Raw genomic sequence first — 20217 nt, 5'->3', positions numbered from 1 at the left:
AGGATAAACACCTCTTAATACCTGCTCGACAGCAACGATGAAACCTATAGAAAACCTCTTAGCAACTTTATCTAATCAAAGCAAACAACAATCAAACGGATCTCCAAGTGCATCCTTGTTAATATGTATGTTCATGTACATGCTTGCACATACAAACCTATATTTAAACTCTCTTAAATAAAATCGGTTTCATGATCTTTACTGTAGAGAGATATTTCCAAATATCTGCCTCTTCAGACTCCTAGGTTGTGTCAGTGTCTCATGGCAGGCTGAGATTTTTTTTCCTGCCCTTTCCACTAAAATCATTGAAATATATTCAGTCAGTCTTTCACATCAGAGGTGTAAATGGATTTCTTGAAAGTTTTTCTGCAGACAGCAAACGGCAGTCACTTTACAACTTTGACTCCATTGTGGGCAGCAGTCGGGAAGCCTAACACTCCCCCCGAACTTTGAAGATGCTAAAACTGTGTAATGGCCTTGCATTCTCAAGGGCAGATGCTCAGCTTTTGCTGGAAGTGCTAACCTACAATCTGTTTATCTCCATACACTATGTGTTTGACAGCACTTGCCTGGAGAGCAAGGCAGGAAAAAGCGTCGAATTTAGTTCCTTTTTCCTCTCTGATAGTCTCAGTGTTCAATGGACTTAGAAATGGTCATCTTAATTTTTAGCTTCCTTTGTGCTTCTCAGACAGTTGTAATCTTAGCAGCTACAGTACCAGTGTCAGAAAATTGTCATCTTCGTGAAGCTTCTGTAGGGGCGTGAGCTGGTCTCTGGAGTAACTGTTTTCTTCCACATTTTCTTTATTCTTAGTGAACCAGACTTTGGGCTTTACCTTCAAAATGTAAATTGTCCCCTGTATTTTCTGTCAGTAGGCTTTAGACTGGGAGTGCCCCATTTGTTACTCTTTAGTGGGTATGGACTGAGATGCATCACGTAATGCTCACGAGCAGATTGTGGAGCGTGCTCCTAACGAAGAGGTAATGTGTCAAAGCAAGGTGCTGTGTGCAGGGAGAGGTAATGCCTTTTGTTAGACAGATACACCGTGGTTGGTGAGCCCTTCTTTGTATCTGGGGCAGGAACACGAAGAGAAGGGCTTCAGCACATAAAAGCACATCAGTGTTTTCGGCTTTACATCCTCAAAGTTTGTTCTTTAGCAATTCCATCGGTTGGTTGGGTAACAGAGTTCCCCTCCCTTTATAAATCGTGCTTTGCTTGCACCTGTAAACCATCACTGCCACCACTGCACTACTGACTGAAGAAAAAAACCCCTTTGGTTTTGATGTAATCCCTGTGGTTTTTCAAACTGGCACTCCTTATCAAAATAAAACATTAACATCAAATTACTCTGATTCAGCAACAGCATCTATTTTTTTAATATGAACTTGTCTGTTCTGTCAGGTAATTGTTTAGCTTCCTAGGGGATTGTGTGTGTTGCAAATGGAAAAGTTCAACCTTGTAAATCCTTTCTGTGGTGAGGCAACAGGAAACCTACTTCTGATTATTAAAATCACCAGGTTTAATAGCAAAATTTAATAACAAATGGCTAAAATGGACCTTTTGAATGCTAGATTTGCAGCATGCTCAGTCAGGAATCTCTTTATGATGTGTAGGAGGATTTTCCTGCTCTCCACTTGCAGAATTGCAAGAAGTGTTACTGTCACAGAGGTGCAGTTTGCTTTTCTGGGAAATGCTTTGAGTTAGCAGTGCCTGTTGCCCACTGTGTTCCTATGGGCAAGCTTCTAAAGCCATTAAGTAGCAAGTCCCAGCTCCCATCCCAAGGGGGAAGGACACCATCTTGATTTATCCCAGCTCCCATCCCAAGAGGGAAGGACACCATCTTGATTTATCAACAAGATAAAGGTTGCTTTGGTTTGATTTTTTACCTCTGCTTCTTTTGAGTTCATTCAGGTTCAGAGGAGAGCTGGCTGTGCTCTCAAGCTGGCAGTGTGCTCTCTTCTCCCTACACTCAGTGCTCAGTTGCAGTACGGGATGCTTTTGGAGCACCATCTCCTCTCCATCCATGCTCCTCTCTTGTGCGAAATCCTGAAGGTGGAACCCTGCTGCAGTGGTGCTCTGCCATCCCAAAATTAGAGGAGGCTAAGGGAACACTCAGGCACTTGGAAATGTCTGGTAGTATTTGTCTGGTAGTGTGCAGTGCAGGCAGTGGGGAAAAGGGAAGAAGGGCAGAGTCTGGCTCATGTGCTCTGAGCAGTCGTCCCTAAAAGCCGAAGTTTGGTCCCTCTGATGAAGTGACTGTGTTGTCCCTACATTACACAGCTCTTGCAGTCAGTTCTTCCCCATAGACTCTGCTGTGTGCAAGTGTCAGTTCAGCCCTTGATGCCTCCTCCCTTCCTCAACTTTTATTTCTTCCTCTCCAGCTGCTGTACATGAACACCTATATTTCTTCATATCTGTTTTCTGCATTTTGGTCAGACCTCCTGTAAATAGTGAGTGACTCCCTGAAGCAATTCTTACTGCTTCTACTTCTCTTTTTAGTCTTTTATGATCTATCTCAATTGTGACATTTGCAAAAAGATAAATTATTATGGATAGCTGGGCTGTGGGGCAGTCAGATATGGCATGTATTATTTATTTTGAAATATGTTTTTAAATTCTGCAGAGCCTTCAAGTTGCACAGCTTAACTGTTGCCTCCCTGATCCTTCCTGTCCGCTATAATTTGTGGCATTTATTTGTTGCATTTTGTTTTAGGAACATAATAGGAACTCTCTGTAGCTGACAGTCCATCTGGATCTGTGATTTTTTTGTGGACCCAGAAAGCAAATACAAACTTGCTGTTTAAGGGTTTTCTTTATATTTTCTTCCAAGAGATTGAAGTAAAGCCATGTTACTTAAGGTTAAGTGAAAAGTAGGAGACAACTGTTTGGGGTTTTTTTTGTTCCATTGTTTTTCAGTTGTAGCTAAATAAAATATAAATTAAGCACCCTTTTAGCTAAATGTGAGCGTGTTTTGGGCCTTTGTCCTTTAAAAATAAAGTTTGTGAATAGCTGAAAACTGGCCATTCTTGTGACCTATCTGGATGAAGAATAGTCCTGGCCTAGAGAAGTTCTGAGCCAACTCCATGAATTAGCCTGCATTAAAAGATGGAATCGTTTTATTGAGCAATAATAAAATATTGAAGTCAGATGGAAGGGTGATGGGGAATTGCTATTTGCAGCTATGAAAGTGATGCATGTCATGTTAACTCCCAACCCAAACAACTCATTCTAAGATTTGCTTTCATGAAGCTTAAAATCCTCTATTTTGTCCAATCATCAGCTTTAAACCTGTTCCTTGTCAGTTGAAGACAACAAATCTTTTTGCTTGCATCTGCCTGGGGGATGTGGAAAGCCGAGGTGGTCCTGTGTGATTAAATTAGATGAAAGACTTGCCTTCTACCAGTGAGACATGAAGTCTAATCAAGTGAAATGAGTTTTGAGATCTCAGCTCATTTCCTTGGGGAATATCTGCTTACATTACATAGTCACGACACCTAATTCATCACAGTTGATGCAGCTTTTGCTCAGGAGAGGACCTGGGACTGGGTGGCATGGGACTTGATCAAGTCTCCCCCTAAGGAGGAGCTGCTTAGTGAAGTTAAGATACAGCACACCGAGGGGAGAGCTTTAGTATGTGGGATTTAAAAAAAAAATAGATGATCCATGTTTCTATATATCACATCTTTTAGAACAGAGGGGCTTAGGTGCAAAAAGGTAAGAAAAGGTACTTGGTACTGATTATAGTTTATAAAATGATTGTTGTATAAATGTTAAAGAACATTCTCAGTGAAGAGCAGAGTTGAGCCTGTTACTTAATTTCTGTGATGTTAAATGATGTCTGTGTGTTTCCATGTACTAAGGTAAGAAAAAAGGTTATTCTGCCTCCCTGACTAACAGATTGTTTTTGTTTGTTTCTTCCAGGGCATTGTTATAACTCCACTTCTGCTTTTGCTTTTTGTAAGTATCATTATATTACTATATCTTTTACTGGGTAATCTTGCACCTATTAGACATTATATTTAAGATCCAAGTTTGGATGGTTTTCACAATGCATAAATAGTGAAGATTTTTCTGGTCAATATTTGAAATCATCTGTCTCCCAGGAATGCCATCACAATGTATCGTAGTGACTGTAAACACCACCTACACTTTATTCTAAGATGACCAAAAGCTGTTGCTCTTACAGAAGTGTAAAATCATATGCTGTTAGTCAGGCTGGGCAAAATACCCACACTTGCCAGGTAAGGAGATAACTCAGGGGAGCTCTTGGAAACCTTCACTTGCAGGAGCTGGATGGGATTGTACTGATCTGAAGTGGATGGGAACAACTGGAAAAGCACTATTCAGATTTACTATTTAGTAAATCCCTTGTCAGACAGGAAGTCTTGGTGCTTGAGGATTTGCTGGCAAAAACCTTGTGATGTGGTGCAGATTGCTGAGGCCTGTGGCTTTGTGAAGAGCAGGGAATACAGGCTGAAGCGCTTCTAGGATTTCAAGGAAGACATATATTTTCTTTTACGTTTGTCTTACTGATGGCTTTGTACATGAGCCAGCACACTGGAGAGGGGGGGAAGTGAGAAGTTGGTCTGAAACTATTTGTACATGGCATGTAAGGGGTGCACTGTTTATAGCAGGGATGCCTAAACATAGGGACTGTATACAAATACAGCAGTATAAACTGGGATAAATAGTACTGTGAAGGTGGCTGTAACATCAACTACTTCCTCAGAGTAACTGTGTGGGAAGATTTTTATTTTACTAGAACAAATTGTAAGTCACTGATGTAGCTGTGTTTACACACAAACTGCTTTGACTGTATTGTATATATTGGTACACACCAGCAAAGATTTCCTGGGACCATGGACTTACTGTAGGTTTTTTCTTTAAAAACAGATGGGTGTTTTGTTATTCTTGCAGTGGATATGTTGATTCAGGACGGTCTGCCTCGCTGTTTCCCAATCCTCCTCCCTCTAGTATATAGAAAGTGTTTCTTCCACAGGTATTTATTCCCAGACCTGTGCCCTTGTTTGTAAGTGAAACTTCAGCTCTTTTTACTTTTGCTCACTGGCAGCTTTTACCATGCTTTACCTCACTGAGTTTGCTGTACTGAATAGTAAAAAAGGGGTATTTTCTGCAGAAACTGAAACATTAAGGAAAGGTGTGCATATCTTTTCAAGCAAGATAAAGTTCTTTGCTTTGGTATCTTTATAGGCAGATAACAAGGTAGTCTGCCCCATAAATTGCAGTTTTCACTGTTACTTCTCAGAAGAGGTGGTAAAATTTCATGTGTGCAAGAACAGGAAGACAAATCGTGTCTCTGTTCTTCCCACCAGCCCTGGAAATATTTGTAGGAGGAGTGTGTAACATTCAAATTAATTGTTGGGTGGAATTTTCAAGTTTCAAAATAAAACTTCCATTTACCTCTACAATAACTGAGCTGAGCTGCTGAATGTGATTCATGGACATTTCAAGTCAACATCATCAATGAATTTTAGTTCCTAATTCTGTTACTCTGTGAGCATTAACTCTTCCACAGAGTTGTGCTGTGATAGTCTGAATGCTCTGTTGCATTAGTGTTCATATGTGTTATTCTCCCTGTGTACAGTGCATAAAATACCTTTAGTGCTGCCAGAAATAAAATACATTGTTGTCTATTAGCTTGTTATACAGCTTAACCTGAGGTAGCAGTTATTGTTTATATTTTGTCCTACCTGCACCAGAGAATATAATGTTCTGAGCTGCCTTTTTAGTCACAATTGCCCAGTAATGTAAGTTTAAATTGGCTAAACAACATTGATAAAGGCATGTTGAAGCTATAATAAATAATGCATTTAATGCAAATAATTTATCATCTTAAATGAATGGTGTTGAGGAGGAAGTCAGTTACATTTCTGAAAAGTATATTTCTGCTGTGAAACTTCTGGTGTAGAGCTTACTCAAAGTTAACATTCTAAGAGGTTTGGATTAATTTAATGAAGCCTTAAATACTATGCCTGTCATTACTGGACTGTATGAGGATGCTTAGCTAAACTTTATAAAGACTATCCGAGTTTGTCACAGACACCTCTGATTAACATTCTGCCGAATAAGAAGATACTGAATCTTCCTTCCCAGATACGTTAATCAGCAATATCATCATCCTCACGTTAACCCTTGTTATTAACAGTTAATTTGCCATATTCCCAGCAAAGGTGTCACAGAGGGCCAATGTCCCATAAACTGTATATAACTGGAGTTCATCGATGTGGTGAGCAGAAACAAAGCAAGTTAAATCGGTTTCAAGTTAGCAGGAGGTTATGCTGTTTGATATCTCTTTGCAGCATTCTGCAATGCCTCATTAACAACGATGAGGAGGCTGTGTACCAAAGCATTCAGAGAGTGAGGCTGTCCATCTCCCCCTTGTCACTTTGCACACTTAGCTGAGGCCAGAGTAACGGATCGATCGTGAGCATTTTTAAAGCAGAAGAATAAGTTTTGTTTTCTCCAAGGTTAGTTATCAAGGTAGCAAAAGTCTAAAGTGTGTGAATCTATGTACTTCTATTGAAAGCCGTCAAAAAATATTAGAGGTGAGTCAGTATTCTACATTTTTATGTACTTCACGTGCTTCAGAAGCAGTTAATGTGGCATGTTAGAGACCCAGTACAAAATCCATGTGTATTTTTAAAGATACACATGGCAAACCCTCGGTATGACTGTCAGGCATTACTCCCCCATTAGCTCTTTTGCCAATAAAACTACCGTGACATTTGTGTCAAAACAGAATCTTCCCAAGGCCTCATCAGCTTGCTCCTGTTCTTGATTTCTGAATTTTTATGTTGGATTTGTAGTGGTGATGTCATAAGTACTAGAAAGTAGCACTGCTGAAATAATTCAGGAGTAGACAAGTGAAGGAAATTTGGTGCAGGTAGAGCAGAGAAAAGTGAAATAAATAAAGCAAGTGAAATTAGAAGCTGATTTAAATGCTGAAGAGCTTTAACTTATACTCACAATCTTTACATTAAAATATGGGTCCAAAAGTTGTTGGTGCTTCTCAGATTTTTTACCGAGTCTACTCCAATCCTATTAATTCAGATAAATCTGTTTATTGAAAGCAGCTGTCAGTACTTTTTTGTTTTTAAACAGAACTTCCACACACTATGCCTTGATTTTCTTCTCAAGCACTTGGTAAATGAGAGTTGATACCAGTCAAATGAATCGTTAAATATGCAAATATCTTAGTAGCTGGAAAGCCTTGGAAGTTGATAAGGAAGTTGCAGCTAATGGATTTCAGTGGTATGTGACAAAAGGCTGATTACAGTGGGAAGGAAGGGAGGGTGAGAGGCACAGTGCATTAGCTATTAACAGATCAGCTCATTCATGTGGAAGATTTAAAGTGCATCTCTATTTCTACCTGGTTATTTACCTCACCGTTTCCTTTCTTCTTTAATCATTGGAAAAACAAAATTCTCTGATCTTATCCAAACTCTTACAATTAACTAGAACTTCTTAATGACTGCTGTGAAATATTTACTTAATCATTTTATTGCTTTTTTTCACATTCACTTTTATGGCTTTGTTATTTAAATTGAAAAACAAGTAACAGAACAGAGAATAGGGACCCTTCTTGTTCCTGACTCACACACAAAACACTGTCAATTTTTCTAGGCGCTTTTCTACATGTTAATTGCTCTTGAGATTTTCATCTATATGAAATTAGGGGAGCCTTTCAAGTGCACAACCTGCTTCAACATGAGCAGAAGTTAACCACACATCTTTAATAGGATTATAGAACCAGGCTACCAGGAGAATCCCATCCTGACTCACACAATCCACCTCTTTTCCATGCTGTGCAATTCACCTCAGAACTGAGCATGATCCAACCTAAAAATAAGGATTTTTGCTCTCCCTCCACCCTTGCAGTACTAGAAACTTGCGTCTCTGATAAATAGAAAACTAATTTCCAGCAAATGCTGGTTAAAGATGTGTAATCCCTTTGTCTTTGTTGCCAGTGTTGTACATCTGGATAGCTCTTCTCTGAAATTTATCACCCTGGCTCTGACTTTCTCTTTGCCAGCCTTCGGTCAGCTAGGCTAAACAAGCCATGCATTTCTAATCATTAAATTCATAAAACAAATCCCTTAATCTGAAGCGTTTTGTGCACGTGCTCCAGTTTAATTCCTCCTTCAGCCCAGGTAATACAAATCCTGCACAGTTGTGCAATTTGCTTCACCAAGGGCTTATCCAAGCCTCGTGCAATGTCTCCAGTATCCCCTATCTCGACGGATTTATTTCTTCTGGTACCTCACAGTTTTCTTTTTCATGGATAAATAATATTCATGGTGCTTAACTACCCTGTATTGACTAATCTGTGTCTTTCCAGCTAGTCAGCCCCTTGTTTGCAGCAGAATTTTTGGATGCTAGTCCTTAAATCCCAGCTCTCCAAGGGTATTAATCTAATTCCCATTTGGGGGTTTCTGGGTTGTAAACTTGATCTTGTTTCTGTACATTAACCCTCCAGATCATTGAGGCACAGTTATGTGGAAGAGTAGCTCTGGTGTATTTCAGATGAAGAATACCTATGGTTATTTTTAAAGCTCTATAAAAGGCTTTAAAATCCACAGGTGTGTTTGGATTGGCTTGGTATTTTTTAATGTGTCATAGGGGAACCCAAGGGGGATTAGGCATCTGTGATCACTTTAACAAGGGAAACCCAAGATATACAGTCTCATTGCTCAAGCCAGGAAATAAAAAAAAAAAATTAAAAAAAAAAAAAAGTCAAGATTGTCAGCTTTTGTTTTTCCATACTTCTGAATGTGAAACTTTGATTTTTTTTTTTATTTTTATTTTATTTTATTTGACAACAGAACTGGAGGGTATATGTAGACAAATAGATACATTTTCATTTGTGCCAAATCAACTCCCACAGTCACACAAGCATATAGAATATGTAAGAATTTGCGAAATATATCCAGTTATTTAGCAGAACTGGGGACTTAAGTTTAATTTTTAAGAATAATAGCGGAAGATCTCTTTGTTAAAATACATGACTGCCGAAGCATTGGACGCAATCTCTGTCGTGCCTTCGCCCCTTTCTGAGGGAAGAGACAATCTGCAGGTTTTGACATTATTGTTAAATTTAAACACGTTATTTAGAAACTCCATTCTCAGTGGCATGCCCTCCCTTCCCTTCCACCCGTTCCAGGTGGATTATTTCAGTACTGATCAATGGCTCTTGGCCAGTGGCTGGGAGCTGGCATCTCTCACACTCCTTCCCGAGGTGTCCAAATGCTGTATGTGCCTGTAAAGCAGGGCGGTGGGAAGGACACCCAGTGACCTGTCAGCTCTGCTTGGATGCTGTGTAGGAATGACCTCTTTCGACCTCCTACCTGAAATCTGGAGCTGGGCACTGCAGAGCTCACAGGAGCACGTCAGCGCTCTTCCGAGTGCTCCCTGCTTCCCAGAGCCTCAGCATCATTACTGCCCATGGCAGTTCCCATCACAGCTTTTCCACTTCTGGCTTACTGAGGGAGACCTGGTTATTCCTCTGCTCTACTGTACCATGCTGCAACGACTGGGTCATGGCTCTGCAAAGAGTCCCAAGCAAGGGAGGGCATTGTTCAGCTGGTAACTCTTGTTCATTGCCCCTCATCACTAAACCGGATCCCATCCACACCTTTTCCAAAAGTGCCTTGCATTCCGTGGCCTTTCTGTAAAGGGCCCGCCATCCACAACAGGATGTAAAGGGATTAGGGCATGGGGTGTTCCACACAGGCCTCTGAGGCAGCTGGATCTGGGCTGCTTGAGAGCAACCAGAAGCAGTGACAATACAGCACTGAATGCAAAATTTAAAGAGGGTGTCAGAGTAGCCAGACCTTTTCACCTGAATGTGGAAAAGAAAAGCTAAAAATTGAATATCTTGTGTAAAAGAGCAGGCTGTAGTGCCCCTCCCCATCAGTTCTGCCCTCTTTTCACCCCTGCCTCATTTCCTCCTCTGTGCTGGTGAGGCTGAAGCTGGGTGATGGTGTGTGAAGAGCACAAAGACACAACCCGAGGAAGCAGTAATTGCAGGAGTGCTCAGGGAGAGTAAAAGCCGCCCCCAAAGGACAGCCTGCTCCGAAGTGGACGCAATGTGTGCAGCACGTGTGTCACTGGGCTGTAATTTGGTGGGACTGGGAGGATGTGTTTCTTCTGAGCCCCTGGCAGTGTAGACATGGGAACATCCACTGTGATACCTGCCTGGTCAGCCAGAAAGATGAGAATGGAACATCTGGCTTGTGGAGACAGTCTAGGCTGGGAGATGGAATTGTTTTGGTTTTGAGCAAGGAAGGTTGGGTTTTGCTCTTTGTTTTTTTTTACTATATCCAGTTAAATATAACCTTTTAATTAAGGCTAAGCCAGTGTTTCTACCACAAACTCATAAAGAAACCCACTAAATTATTTGTTGGGTTTTTTTTTAAAACAGGCAGTCTCTTGAGAAGAAAGGTCAGGACTAAATTAGCAAGAATGCTGCAGGTCAGGATTGAAGTACTGCATGGTGACAGAATTGTTTGGAAAGATTTACCTGGAATTATCTTTCTGCTTATCTGAGTTACCCTGCTGAAATCACTCAGATTATTCAAGTAAAAAGTGTCTTTCCTCAATTGAGAATTTTCAGGGTCTTTTCTTGAAAAGTGAGTCCATTAAAGCAGGGCTGGCTTATTACTAAACCTTTACCTGAAATGCTTTTTTTCCGTAATGGTGTGTAACAATCTCTTCACAGTATCAAAAAAATTTAAAAATGTTCCTAAATAAGCGTAAACAACATGGTGGCATGAAATTTTTGATTTATTTTTCATTAAGTGGTGCATTTTATCTGTCATTCCAATCAGATAGGGGTGAGGTTTTTTCAGCTATATATCGGCTGATTTTCTGATGTTTTTATGCCAGTTCTTACAGCAGGTCTGTTTGCCACTGAAGAAAGATTCGTTTTTACACATAGAGATATTATAGCAAGGAGGGCAGCCAAAGATAATCAGCCATTTTAACATAATACTAATTTCTGTGCAATGCACATCATCTAGGTAGGCAGTTTCTAAAAACACCTTTCGTGACAGATAATGGAGCACAGAACTTAGCTTGAGCCACCTAAAACCCAAGCAAAATCCTATTTATGCATTCAGACAAAATATTTGCATTTTGTAAGCGCGTAGGAAGGTTTCATTAACATCACATCAAGGTTTTGTTTCCTCTGTTGCTCAATTCTCACTTCTCTTTCTCAAAACAAGCGTGGCAAACATATCCAGATCTGTTCAAAGGAGCTCTGGGACCCAGGCAATGTCTGAGAGTCCATGGGACGCTTAGAGTTGTGAGCCTGATGAGTTTTCATGCTGCAAATGTTGTGGAGGTCCTGGTCAAAGTATGCTTCAATCAGCTCTGGGTTCTTTGGTATTTCTGATTCCTCGTGGTTAGCCACTGTGTGTCCAGAGTCTGGGTTAAAATGTCCTTATTTTCTGTGTGATTGGGAAGTTCGTGCCTTCAGCCTATGTCTTCTGTGTCTTTCTCAGGAAAGAGATTTAAGGTTAAGGTAATACAAGAGCTGATAGACATAATCTAACAGATTTTGGTGAAAAGCAGCCCACTGAAATTATTGTCAAAATATACAGAGGGAAACCAAGCTTAGAAATCTGTTTCATGATGTAATATCAGTACCTTTAATTCAGTTTGTAATTGTGTAAAAACCACAGCAGGACAAATGCCAAAAGCCCCACATCCAAAGCAGAACATATCCTTATATTCACAAAGTGCTTAAAAATTCCCAACAGTTTGAAGACGCTACGTTTGAAGTAATATTTTAAAAAGCTGGCAAGACTGTGCCTTTTTCAGCAGTGTTATGCTCTTGAATAGTTTTTCATTCTTGACTTAGAAACTGATTATGCATCCACTGAGCATAAAACTTAAAAGTAGTGAGCAAAGTCCAATCAACATTTTTATAGAAAAGCACGGGAGTTACTGCCAAAGTGTCATATTCTTTGAAGCTGTGCAAGTGTCCTGGCTTGCTTAAATTGACTCCTCTGTGGCCCAAGCAGATTTTAAAGTTTAAAAATCTTCATATTTCACTTGAAAAGGCTTCCTGGAATAATACTTCCTGGTAAGTAATGCTTTTAGCTCCTCAGCACGTAACAAAAAGTCCAAATACAATTTGAAAAACTAAGAACCTTTTAAAAATTTACAAGCTCCTTACAAGAATTAAAACAACAAGGAGACGGTGCGTGGGGGATGATGGAGGTCTGTGCTCTCTGTAGGGGAACACTCAGAGTGCCCTGTGTCCCTTGGGAATGGGGCTGCACTGCCAGACTTTTGGGTGCTTGTGGGTGATCTGAATCTTCTTATGCAAGCTTTTACTTCTCCCTCTTGACTCCGTAGGAATTTAGGCTCACTTAGTCCCTACCTGCAGGCCAGAATTCTCAGCTGTGGCCTCATCCTCAGGTCCCCTCCCACGTTATTGAAGTTGGAGGTGATGGTGATGAGATGTTGCAATTTATGAGCGGTCAGACTGAGTCTCAGCTGATGTTGCCAGTTAAGGTAGCACGAAGACAGCAGCCAGATCCTGTATGTTCCTCCTGAGACTCTCCACCCAGAGCGTATTCAGAAAGGGACTTAGGAAGTCTGCTGCCATTTGCCTGCCCCAAAAGCTCAGTTTGCCCAGAGAATCCCCCACAGGCATGTTCATCCATTTCCCAAGCAGTGCATATACAAATGTACAGGTACAAAAAAGCAGTGCACTTGTACATGTCTGCCTAAAGTAAAATACTTCACTGTATAAAACTTCTGATTTTTCTGTTCTTCAAATTTGTGAAGAATCTTGTTTCATGCCAAACCCATTTGTATGGCCATATGTTGATTTTTCAAGGCAGGCTTATAAAAAGTTACCAGATTGCATGGTCACCTTGTCTGTCATGCAGGTGGCTCGGAAAGGAAGGTAAGTGGGAAAAGTATAATCCAGTCTGAGTATCATTTATGAGAATGATGTATGTAAGAATGTTTTAGGAAATCAGCATCATTTAGATGCTGCTGAAAAGATTCTGTATTCTGTTGTCATTTTGAGAATCTTTAAAGTGAAATGCAAAATATAAAATAGAGTGGATCTGTGAAAACCTTAATGTTGTGTCCTTTTCTTCATGTGAAGCAAGTGGTTGTTTATGGGTGATCTGACAATGCTGTTCAGTCTTCTAAGTGTATGTTTCTTAATGTGTGTCCCATTGCTGTCAAAGAGGTGTTAAATTACATTAAAGGAAGCTTTCCATTTACTTAGCCTAAAACAAATCCAGTCAGAATGTTAAAAATACTGTGTATTTTCCTAAGCATCCTGAAGCACTGTGTGTGTTACTGTTTTCTACCTGCATCTTAAAAAAATTACTTCTAGCATTTACAATTATAGTTATAATATATCTCTGTAGTTATATAGATATCCCTATAGCTCTATATAATATCTCTATAGTTATATAGAGATCACCTGTTTGAGGACTTAGCCTCAGTTCATTTGTCTTAACAAAAGATTAGTTCTATACTTCCAGTATATCTCTCTTTTAACAGCACTGAAATAAAACATGTGAATGTTGCCTTCACTATTTCATTTTTTTCATTTATTTATTGAAGTAACTACACTGACTTCTGTTGCTTGATGTTTGTATAAACGGTAAAGTCAAGCTAACTGTTTAGTTACAGGATTCACTCCCTGTCTCTTTAGACTATCATCCTACAAATGCTTATATAATTTACTTGGCATATATGTGTAGCAGGTTTTCAATTAAATGAATATTGCTGGAAATATTACCCTAGGTTATAAAATAATCAGAGATTGGTTTAGCTCTCTTTTGTGGAACACCAGATGCTTTATTGTGACTTAACTATTAAACGTGTGTGCAGCTGCTTCCAGGACACGTAGTTCCCAGTTTTTATGCGTAAAATAAAATGCATATTAATGTGTGATATCTGTGTATGAAATTTGCAGATACTAAGAGAAAGTGCAATGTTAATGGCTTGTCTTTATTTTGCAGCTTGGATCATCCTCCTCTGTGCCTTTTACATCCATATTCTCGCAGCTGTTTATGACTGTTGTAGTCCCTCTTATTATTGGACAGGTATGTCTTTTAAATATACATTCTTATTTAAAAAAACAAGATAAAGAGAGCTATCTTAAAAACAGACTGGCAACCTGATAAGCTGCCACATAGGAACAGCCTCAGGACAGTGAAGTCTAATATCAGGGAAAAGATGCTGCAGTGCTCCCTGGAGCCACATTGATCTTTGTTGAGATTGAGCATCTGTCCCTCACTACCACAAACATACGCTGCTGCAGAGCGAGGAGGGAGCTCGTGAACATAAAGTGGGAAAGATGGCAGCCCAGGCTGTGAGGAATTCCAGCCCCATACAAATGAGCTTTGAGAATACTACACAGTCCTTTTGTCACGTGCCCTTTGCCTGGGGGCGAGGGAAGTCCTTCTTCCCTGTGTAGTATCTGCTAATAATTACAGGAATAAAAAAATCTCCACATTAATAAGCATATAAAGGCTAAGCGGTCACAAGTTAAGAAATCATAAAATTAAGGCTTCTCGAGCCATTTTGCTTATGCTTTGCAGTAAGAGGTTTAGTTGCACAACTGCAAATTATTTTTACGTGACTTTTCTATCATGTTACACTGGGTGGAAGATATTTGTGCAATGTTATTCAATACTTAATTTTATCCTCGTTCATGTGTTCACATAAAGCCTTATTTTTCATGGCATATGATAGAAAACTTCCACTGAATGTAAAAAATGCTAATTGCATATATAAGGTTTTCTGTGATCCTTGTCTCTGAGTGCCTGTTTGTTCACAAATGTTAATATTTGTTATTTTTTCCTCCCATGTCATGGTGGGAAACCACAATACTAAGACCAAAAGTTGTCATAATTGTTGTCACTGTTCTCGGATACTAAAACACCTTAAGTCTAATTTTTACTAACTTGTAAGTATTTGTTCTCAGGCATTCAGAGTGTACAGAAGGAATATTAGTGGGACTTGCAGCTCATTCTAGCATCCAGTTGAACTCCAGGTTCAGTTGGAACCTTCTGAATTCTGTCATCCTGAAGCAGACTTTGAAAGGGAAGGCATGGTTAAAATACAGGCAAATGAAAGCAGAGGCTATAAAGGAGCACCCTGGACAAGGTTTAGAATATTTGTCATTGCCTGTGCTACGCAGGACAGTCAATCAGCCTTGTATCAAACTGTAATTGCACATTTTAAAATCGGCACGTACTGGAAATGAACAAATTCCTTTTGAAGTTTCTTTTGATTCAAAACAGACACTGAAGTCTGATAAAGGGACAAGCATGATAAGCATGACCATAGTCATCAGCATCAGCACCCTTGTAACCCCTCTGCAACCATATCATCTGGAAAATGGACATTAGCTCTGTGTCCCTGAAGGCTATGGAACTGCTCTCAAGCTTTTAATTAAATGCCGAAGAGCTTCCTTATTAATTAGGACAAAGGGTTGTTGATTAGCCTACCCTCTGTGTTGCGATCTTACCTCATCAAAATTGTGTCCCCCAAAAGCAGACAAGCAAAAGTACTTGAATCCTCTACTGAAAGATCCAAGCACTGGAAGCTCTTAGTTGGAAGCCTTAGGTGGAAATTTCTAGGAAACAAATTTGTGGCAGCAGATTTAGCAATAAAGTGTCCTACAGCCATGGAGTATCAGCATCTGTGCTGCTATGTGATAAGCTCAGAGGTGATGGTAGGTTGCTGGACAAAGTGATGGCAAAATTTCAAGAGAACTTTCATCTGTAAATATGATGGAATGTTACTTTGGAAAGATGTTATAAGAAATCTCTGTGTGAGCTAATTGGTGGAGTTGGGTGTTCTTTCAGCTGTAAGAAGTGATAAGGCTGAGTATCATGAATTGAGCAGTAGGCACATTAAATAAGTGCTCTGTGTGATCACAAGATTGAAATCAGAATTGTGATGAGACTTAACTGAGGTAGGATTTAGAAGTTCTGATAAAGACTGAAAGAAAAATAGAGAATCTTAAAGCTTGTGTAACCCAATGACAAATTAATAGTTTGGGTTTTTATAAATACACTTCAAGAAGAAATAGGTTGATACGTCTTTAAAAGAGTTTGAAGCAGTTGCTGGAAGTGAAAGGTCAACAGAAGTAGCTCATGTTCCTCTAAGCATTAAAACTTTGTGTCTGAATTACTGCACTTATATCTGTTCAGAGGATGTGGAAGAGAAGAAATGCTAATGAAAGCTACGGATCAGAAATGCCATTTGTTTATTTACATTGATTGTCTTGATTAGGTAGAGCTGTGCAAAGGTAAACCAGCCTGCCCAGATAGGAATAGAAGCCATTTCTGAAGCTGGATATCCAAAAGTAATGGGCAGGAGTCAGGGAAGACAGTAAGCCTGAAAAGGACTGATACCAAGAGTTCCAGTGATAGGTCTCCTTGCCCTTCATCTGCTCCAATTAAATGGGAAGTTTAGCTCATTGTTCATGGAGCAGCATCATGAGCTGTTCCCCAACATGTGGTACAGGGACTTGTTTGTGAATCACAGGCTGCTCACTCTGGGGTTCCAGATGTGTTAGGAGATAATGGACCACCATTCCTGAATGACACCTTCAGCAATTAATTCCAACTTACCATTTCATGCCCACATCAATTCCTTACCACTTGCAGCCATACTGTTCAACAGAAAAGTCAGTGGAAGAAGGCCTGGAAAGGTTGTTACCTGATAGCAAAGAGCTTGATTGGGGAAAAAAAAAATTAAAAATCCCAAGCTTTAGACCTTGCCTGCTTGGAGGATTGCTTCTCCTCAGCCTTCCTAGTTCATCTGTGATCAATGGGGGCTTTATGCTCAAACCACATCAGTGTAAAACAGAGGAGGCTGCTTAAAGGAAGCGTTTTCTGAGGGCTTTATTTTCCTTAAAAAAATTTTTGCCTCTGGGAAAACCTGTGTTGCCTAAATGCTCATTTCCTGAGCAGGCTGCAGAGCTGGCTGTTTCAGCAGCCCCTGGGATATAAGCAAAGCAGATAAGAAGGTGCTTTTAGATTTGTTTTGTTTGGGGTTTTTTTGTTTGCTTTATGGCAAAACATATCAAGAGTTGTGGTTGCTTGGCTGGCTTGTTGGAATTTTTGATGATGGCTGGGAGAAAGAAGCCACAGTAGTGTAATTGATGCTTGTTTTCTACTGGTTTTTGAACAATTTTTTTTAGCTTTTTAGGACTACTATTGACAGGAGTCAAACATGCTCTTCTAGCTGCTGACATTGAAATTTGTAAAGGGTACAGGCTCTGCTCCGGTGGTGGGAAAGAAAGGGAAAGAAAACTGTCAAAGGAGGCAGAAGATACTATGTTATCAGAAAGGCACCGAGCCTCACACCGAGCAGTGATTGATAGATGGTCCCCCACAAGGAGAATCGCTCTGTTCTTTGTCAGAGACGTGCAGGTTGTCTGAACCTAAAACATGTTATAGCCAGTGTCCTCAGAGTCCACAGACATGTTCTGCTAATTGACAGGCTGATGTTACTCAAATCAGTATTGATCGTATAATATTGCATTTGTATTTGTAGAGTAACGAATAAGACCCCTCTGACAAGGGGTCTCAAACAGGGACACAATCTATAGTATTTTATAAAGATCTAATTTACCATAAGCCTTGAAGATCTGTGGTGGGTAAGAGCTTGTTATTTGTGCATCACTCTTGTATACCTCTAAGGGGAATCTGAGAATACTTGTTATACGATAAACATGGTAATAGATATTTTATGGAAAAGATTTTTGAATCTGCTCTGGCAGCTTGAAGTTCTGATTATTTTTTATCTGGGTAGCAGAGTCCTTGGGTAAGATTGCTGCTCTCAAGCTGTTGTGATTTTCCTACAGTCATTGTTTCCCTGTCCGTAGATATCAGTAATCCTTTTAGTCATCAAAATGTAAGGTTTTGAGAAATATCCAAGCAGTTTCATCATGACCAGTAGTGAGATTTAGCTGGAGAGTGTTGTTTCTTTTCTTATTTTTTCCTTCTGAAGTGACAGATAACAGGAGCACTGAAACCCACTGCAATGTTTCCTTTCCCCTTTTTGCAGACTTTCTCCATTCCCTACACCTAAGTGCTTATGACAGACTTTTATTTTATGTTTTATATTAAAGAGTGATTTATGATTAAATGTTAATGAAATAGAATTTTCACCATGCTTTCATTATATTCTACTAGTTTGAACATTTTTCAAAGCAGCACACCAAAACCCACTGTTTTCTATGAATAAATAATAAAAAGCTTGTCTGTACATTATCATTCATGCATTCTCTAGTTGCCCCACCGGTGATTTGTCTGCCAGCGTAAAGTGGGCACTTCACATTAAACAGACCTTAACTAAAACTAAAATTAATGTTATGATTCTGTATAGTTCTTCTTCCCAAATCTATAAAATGATACCAGTTGTACAGAAATCCTCACTGAATCTAGTCACACACACACAAAAAAATCTTGATGTCCTACAAGTAAAGGATTTTAAGTGCCTTCTGCATCGTTGCCCAAAATGTTCCAGAGGAGCCCTATCTGCATTTGGGAGCTGTGCTCATGAACACAAGTCTAAAAGGGTGCTATGTTGCAATACAAGTTGTAAGTGAAATTGAAACTAAAAAGCTTAGCAAGGTATTTATTTTTAAAGAATGAGAAATGGAAAGGGGAAGGTAGGTGGCAATCGACAGGGAGCAGAAGGAACTATTTAACTAAGGTGGGGGAAACAAAAATTAACAGAACTGTTATCAAAAAAAAAAAAAAAGGGGGGGGGGGGGCGGAACAGTGTCAAATCTTTCTGTTCTTGTAAATTAAATCCACATAGAAATAGCCCTGATTCTCTTCAAGGTCCAGGGGAGCTACAGGGAGGAGAGGTACCCTGGGAGATGAGCTCTCCTAGGAGCTTGGTGCAGAGGACCAAAAAAAGCAGATAAACAGCTTTCAGAGCACAATACACTCCCCACTGACACCTGACTCCAACAGGCAACAGAGCCTCGTTTCCACAGAGTGCAAAGTATGAAGGGAACATGCTGCTGTGCAGGCACCCTTCACGTTTTTACTGTGTTGTACCTGTTCATAAGGTTTTAAAGCAACAGTTGTAAATTACCCCAAACTGTGAAAGTTAATTTTGAAAATGGCCTCATGTGGTTTTTATAAACCTTGCTTTAAAGGTGTGCATGTGTTGGGAGCTACCTCTTGGGAGAAAGCGAACTGACATAATGGAGTAAGATAGCTTTTAGGAGAGTTTGGTAAAGCTGAAGGGAAAAAAAAAAAAAACAAAAAACCAAGATGTTTGTAGAAAAAAAAAAAATTTTCCCCCTCAGATTGCAAAAATGGCTTTTTTCCACTCCATCTTCAAAAAAGAAATGTTCAGAAAAGAAACATTAGATTGCACCCACTGTAGCATAAGGATAGATTTGACATTTGTTGATGTCTTAGGAAAGCAGGTGAGCCTTCACAAAGTCTGAAACTTTACAGCAGTATTCAGGAACATGTGGGGAATTATGCCTTGACACAGGTAAAAATCCCTCTAAAACTATCAGGACAGGGTCTGGCTGAAGTGGTGCAAGTTTGCTGTGTAAAAGGGTCTGTGCATTTGAACTGGCATGCAGACCTTGTATATATGGAGGCTGGTTATGCTAGAGAAATCTGTGAAGGATGTCCATCTTAGCATCTTATTTCATTTCTGCAACCCAATTAATCTCTCTTCCATTCCAGGATCTGATTCTTTATACTGGCTTTTACAGCTGCTGTCATCTTAGTTGATTGTCTTCCCATTTTTTTCACCTTTTATGTCTTACAGGCTTCACTTACGTAGTTCCCAATATTCCATGCAATTGTCTTTCTTGGTTTGCCATCACTGTATAAGAAATGTGGAAAAATTACTGGACAGTTGAAAATATCTAGCCTGACTCAAAGATTTTCAAAAGAAAATTTTGCAATTTTAAGTTCACTGCAAAAGCCTGTGCCTATAGATAGTAATAATATTAATTAAGAATGAGTTAGGAGTGTTACCTCAGAAGACAAATTAGGTAAGGTAACTGGTGCATTTAGGTGTGGTGATAATCCAGCAGTTTCAGCTTGTTTACTCATGTGTTTGAACAAAGGGAAAAGGTGACTTGTGTTTCTTTGTTGTGATGGTTAAGCCCCAGGTGTTTAGAAGAACATACCAATCCACAATAAACGAAAGGAGCAGAAGTGCAG

At 39.7% G+C, this 20217-nt stretch overlaps 1 protein-coding gene across 3 annotated transcripts in view; it reads left to right on the top strand.

The window, feature by feature from the left end:
- The window catches only part of SLC10A7 (solute carrier family 10 member 7), a 141458-nt gene that overhangs the window by 89176 nt on the left and 32065 nt on the right, over nt 1-20217 (top strand). For 2 of the 3 annotated variants that reach the window (XM_040065448.2, XM_058420774.1), the window contains exons 6-7: nt 3920-3955; nt 14014-14097. In XM_040065448.2, coding sequence (XP_039921382.1) covers nt 3920-3955; nt 14014-14097 — 120 coding nt within the window. Of the gene's footprint in view, nt 1-3919; nt 3956-14013; nt 14098-20217 lie in introns of those variants that run through there. The other variant, XR_005701074.2, reaches the window with a different exon arrangement.

This window comes from Hirundo rustica, chromosome 5 (genome assembly GCF_015227805.2).
Source record: "Hirundo rustica isolate bHirRus1 chromosome 5, bHirRus1.pri.v3, whole genome shotgun sequence".
Taxonomy (NCBI): Eukaryota; Metazoa; Chordata; class Aves; order Passeriformes; family Hirundinidae; genus Hirundo; species Hirundo rustica.
Note: the sequence above shows the minus strand (reverse complement) of the source record. Positions and strands in the feature narration are given on the sequence as shown.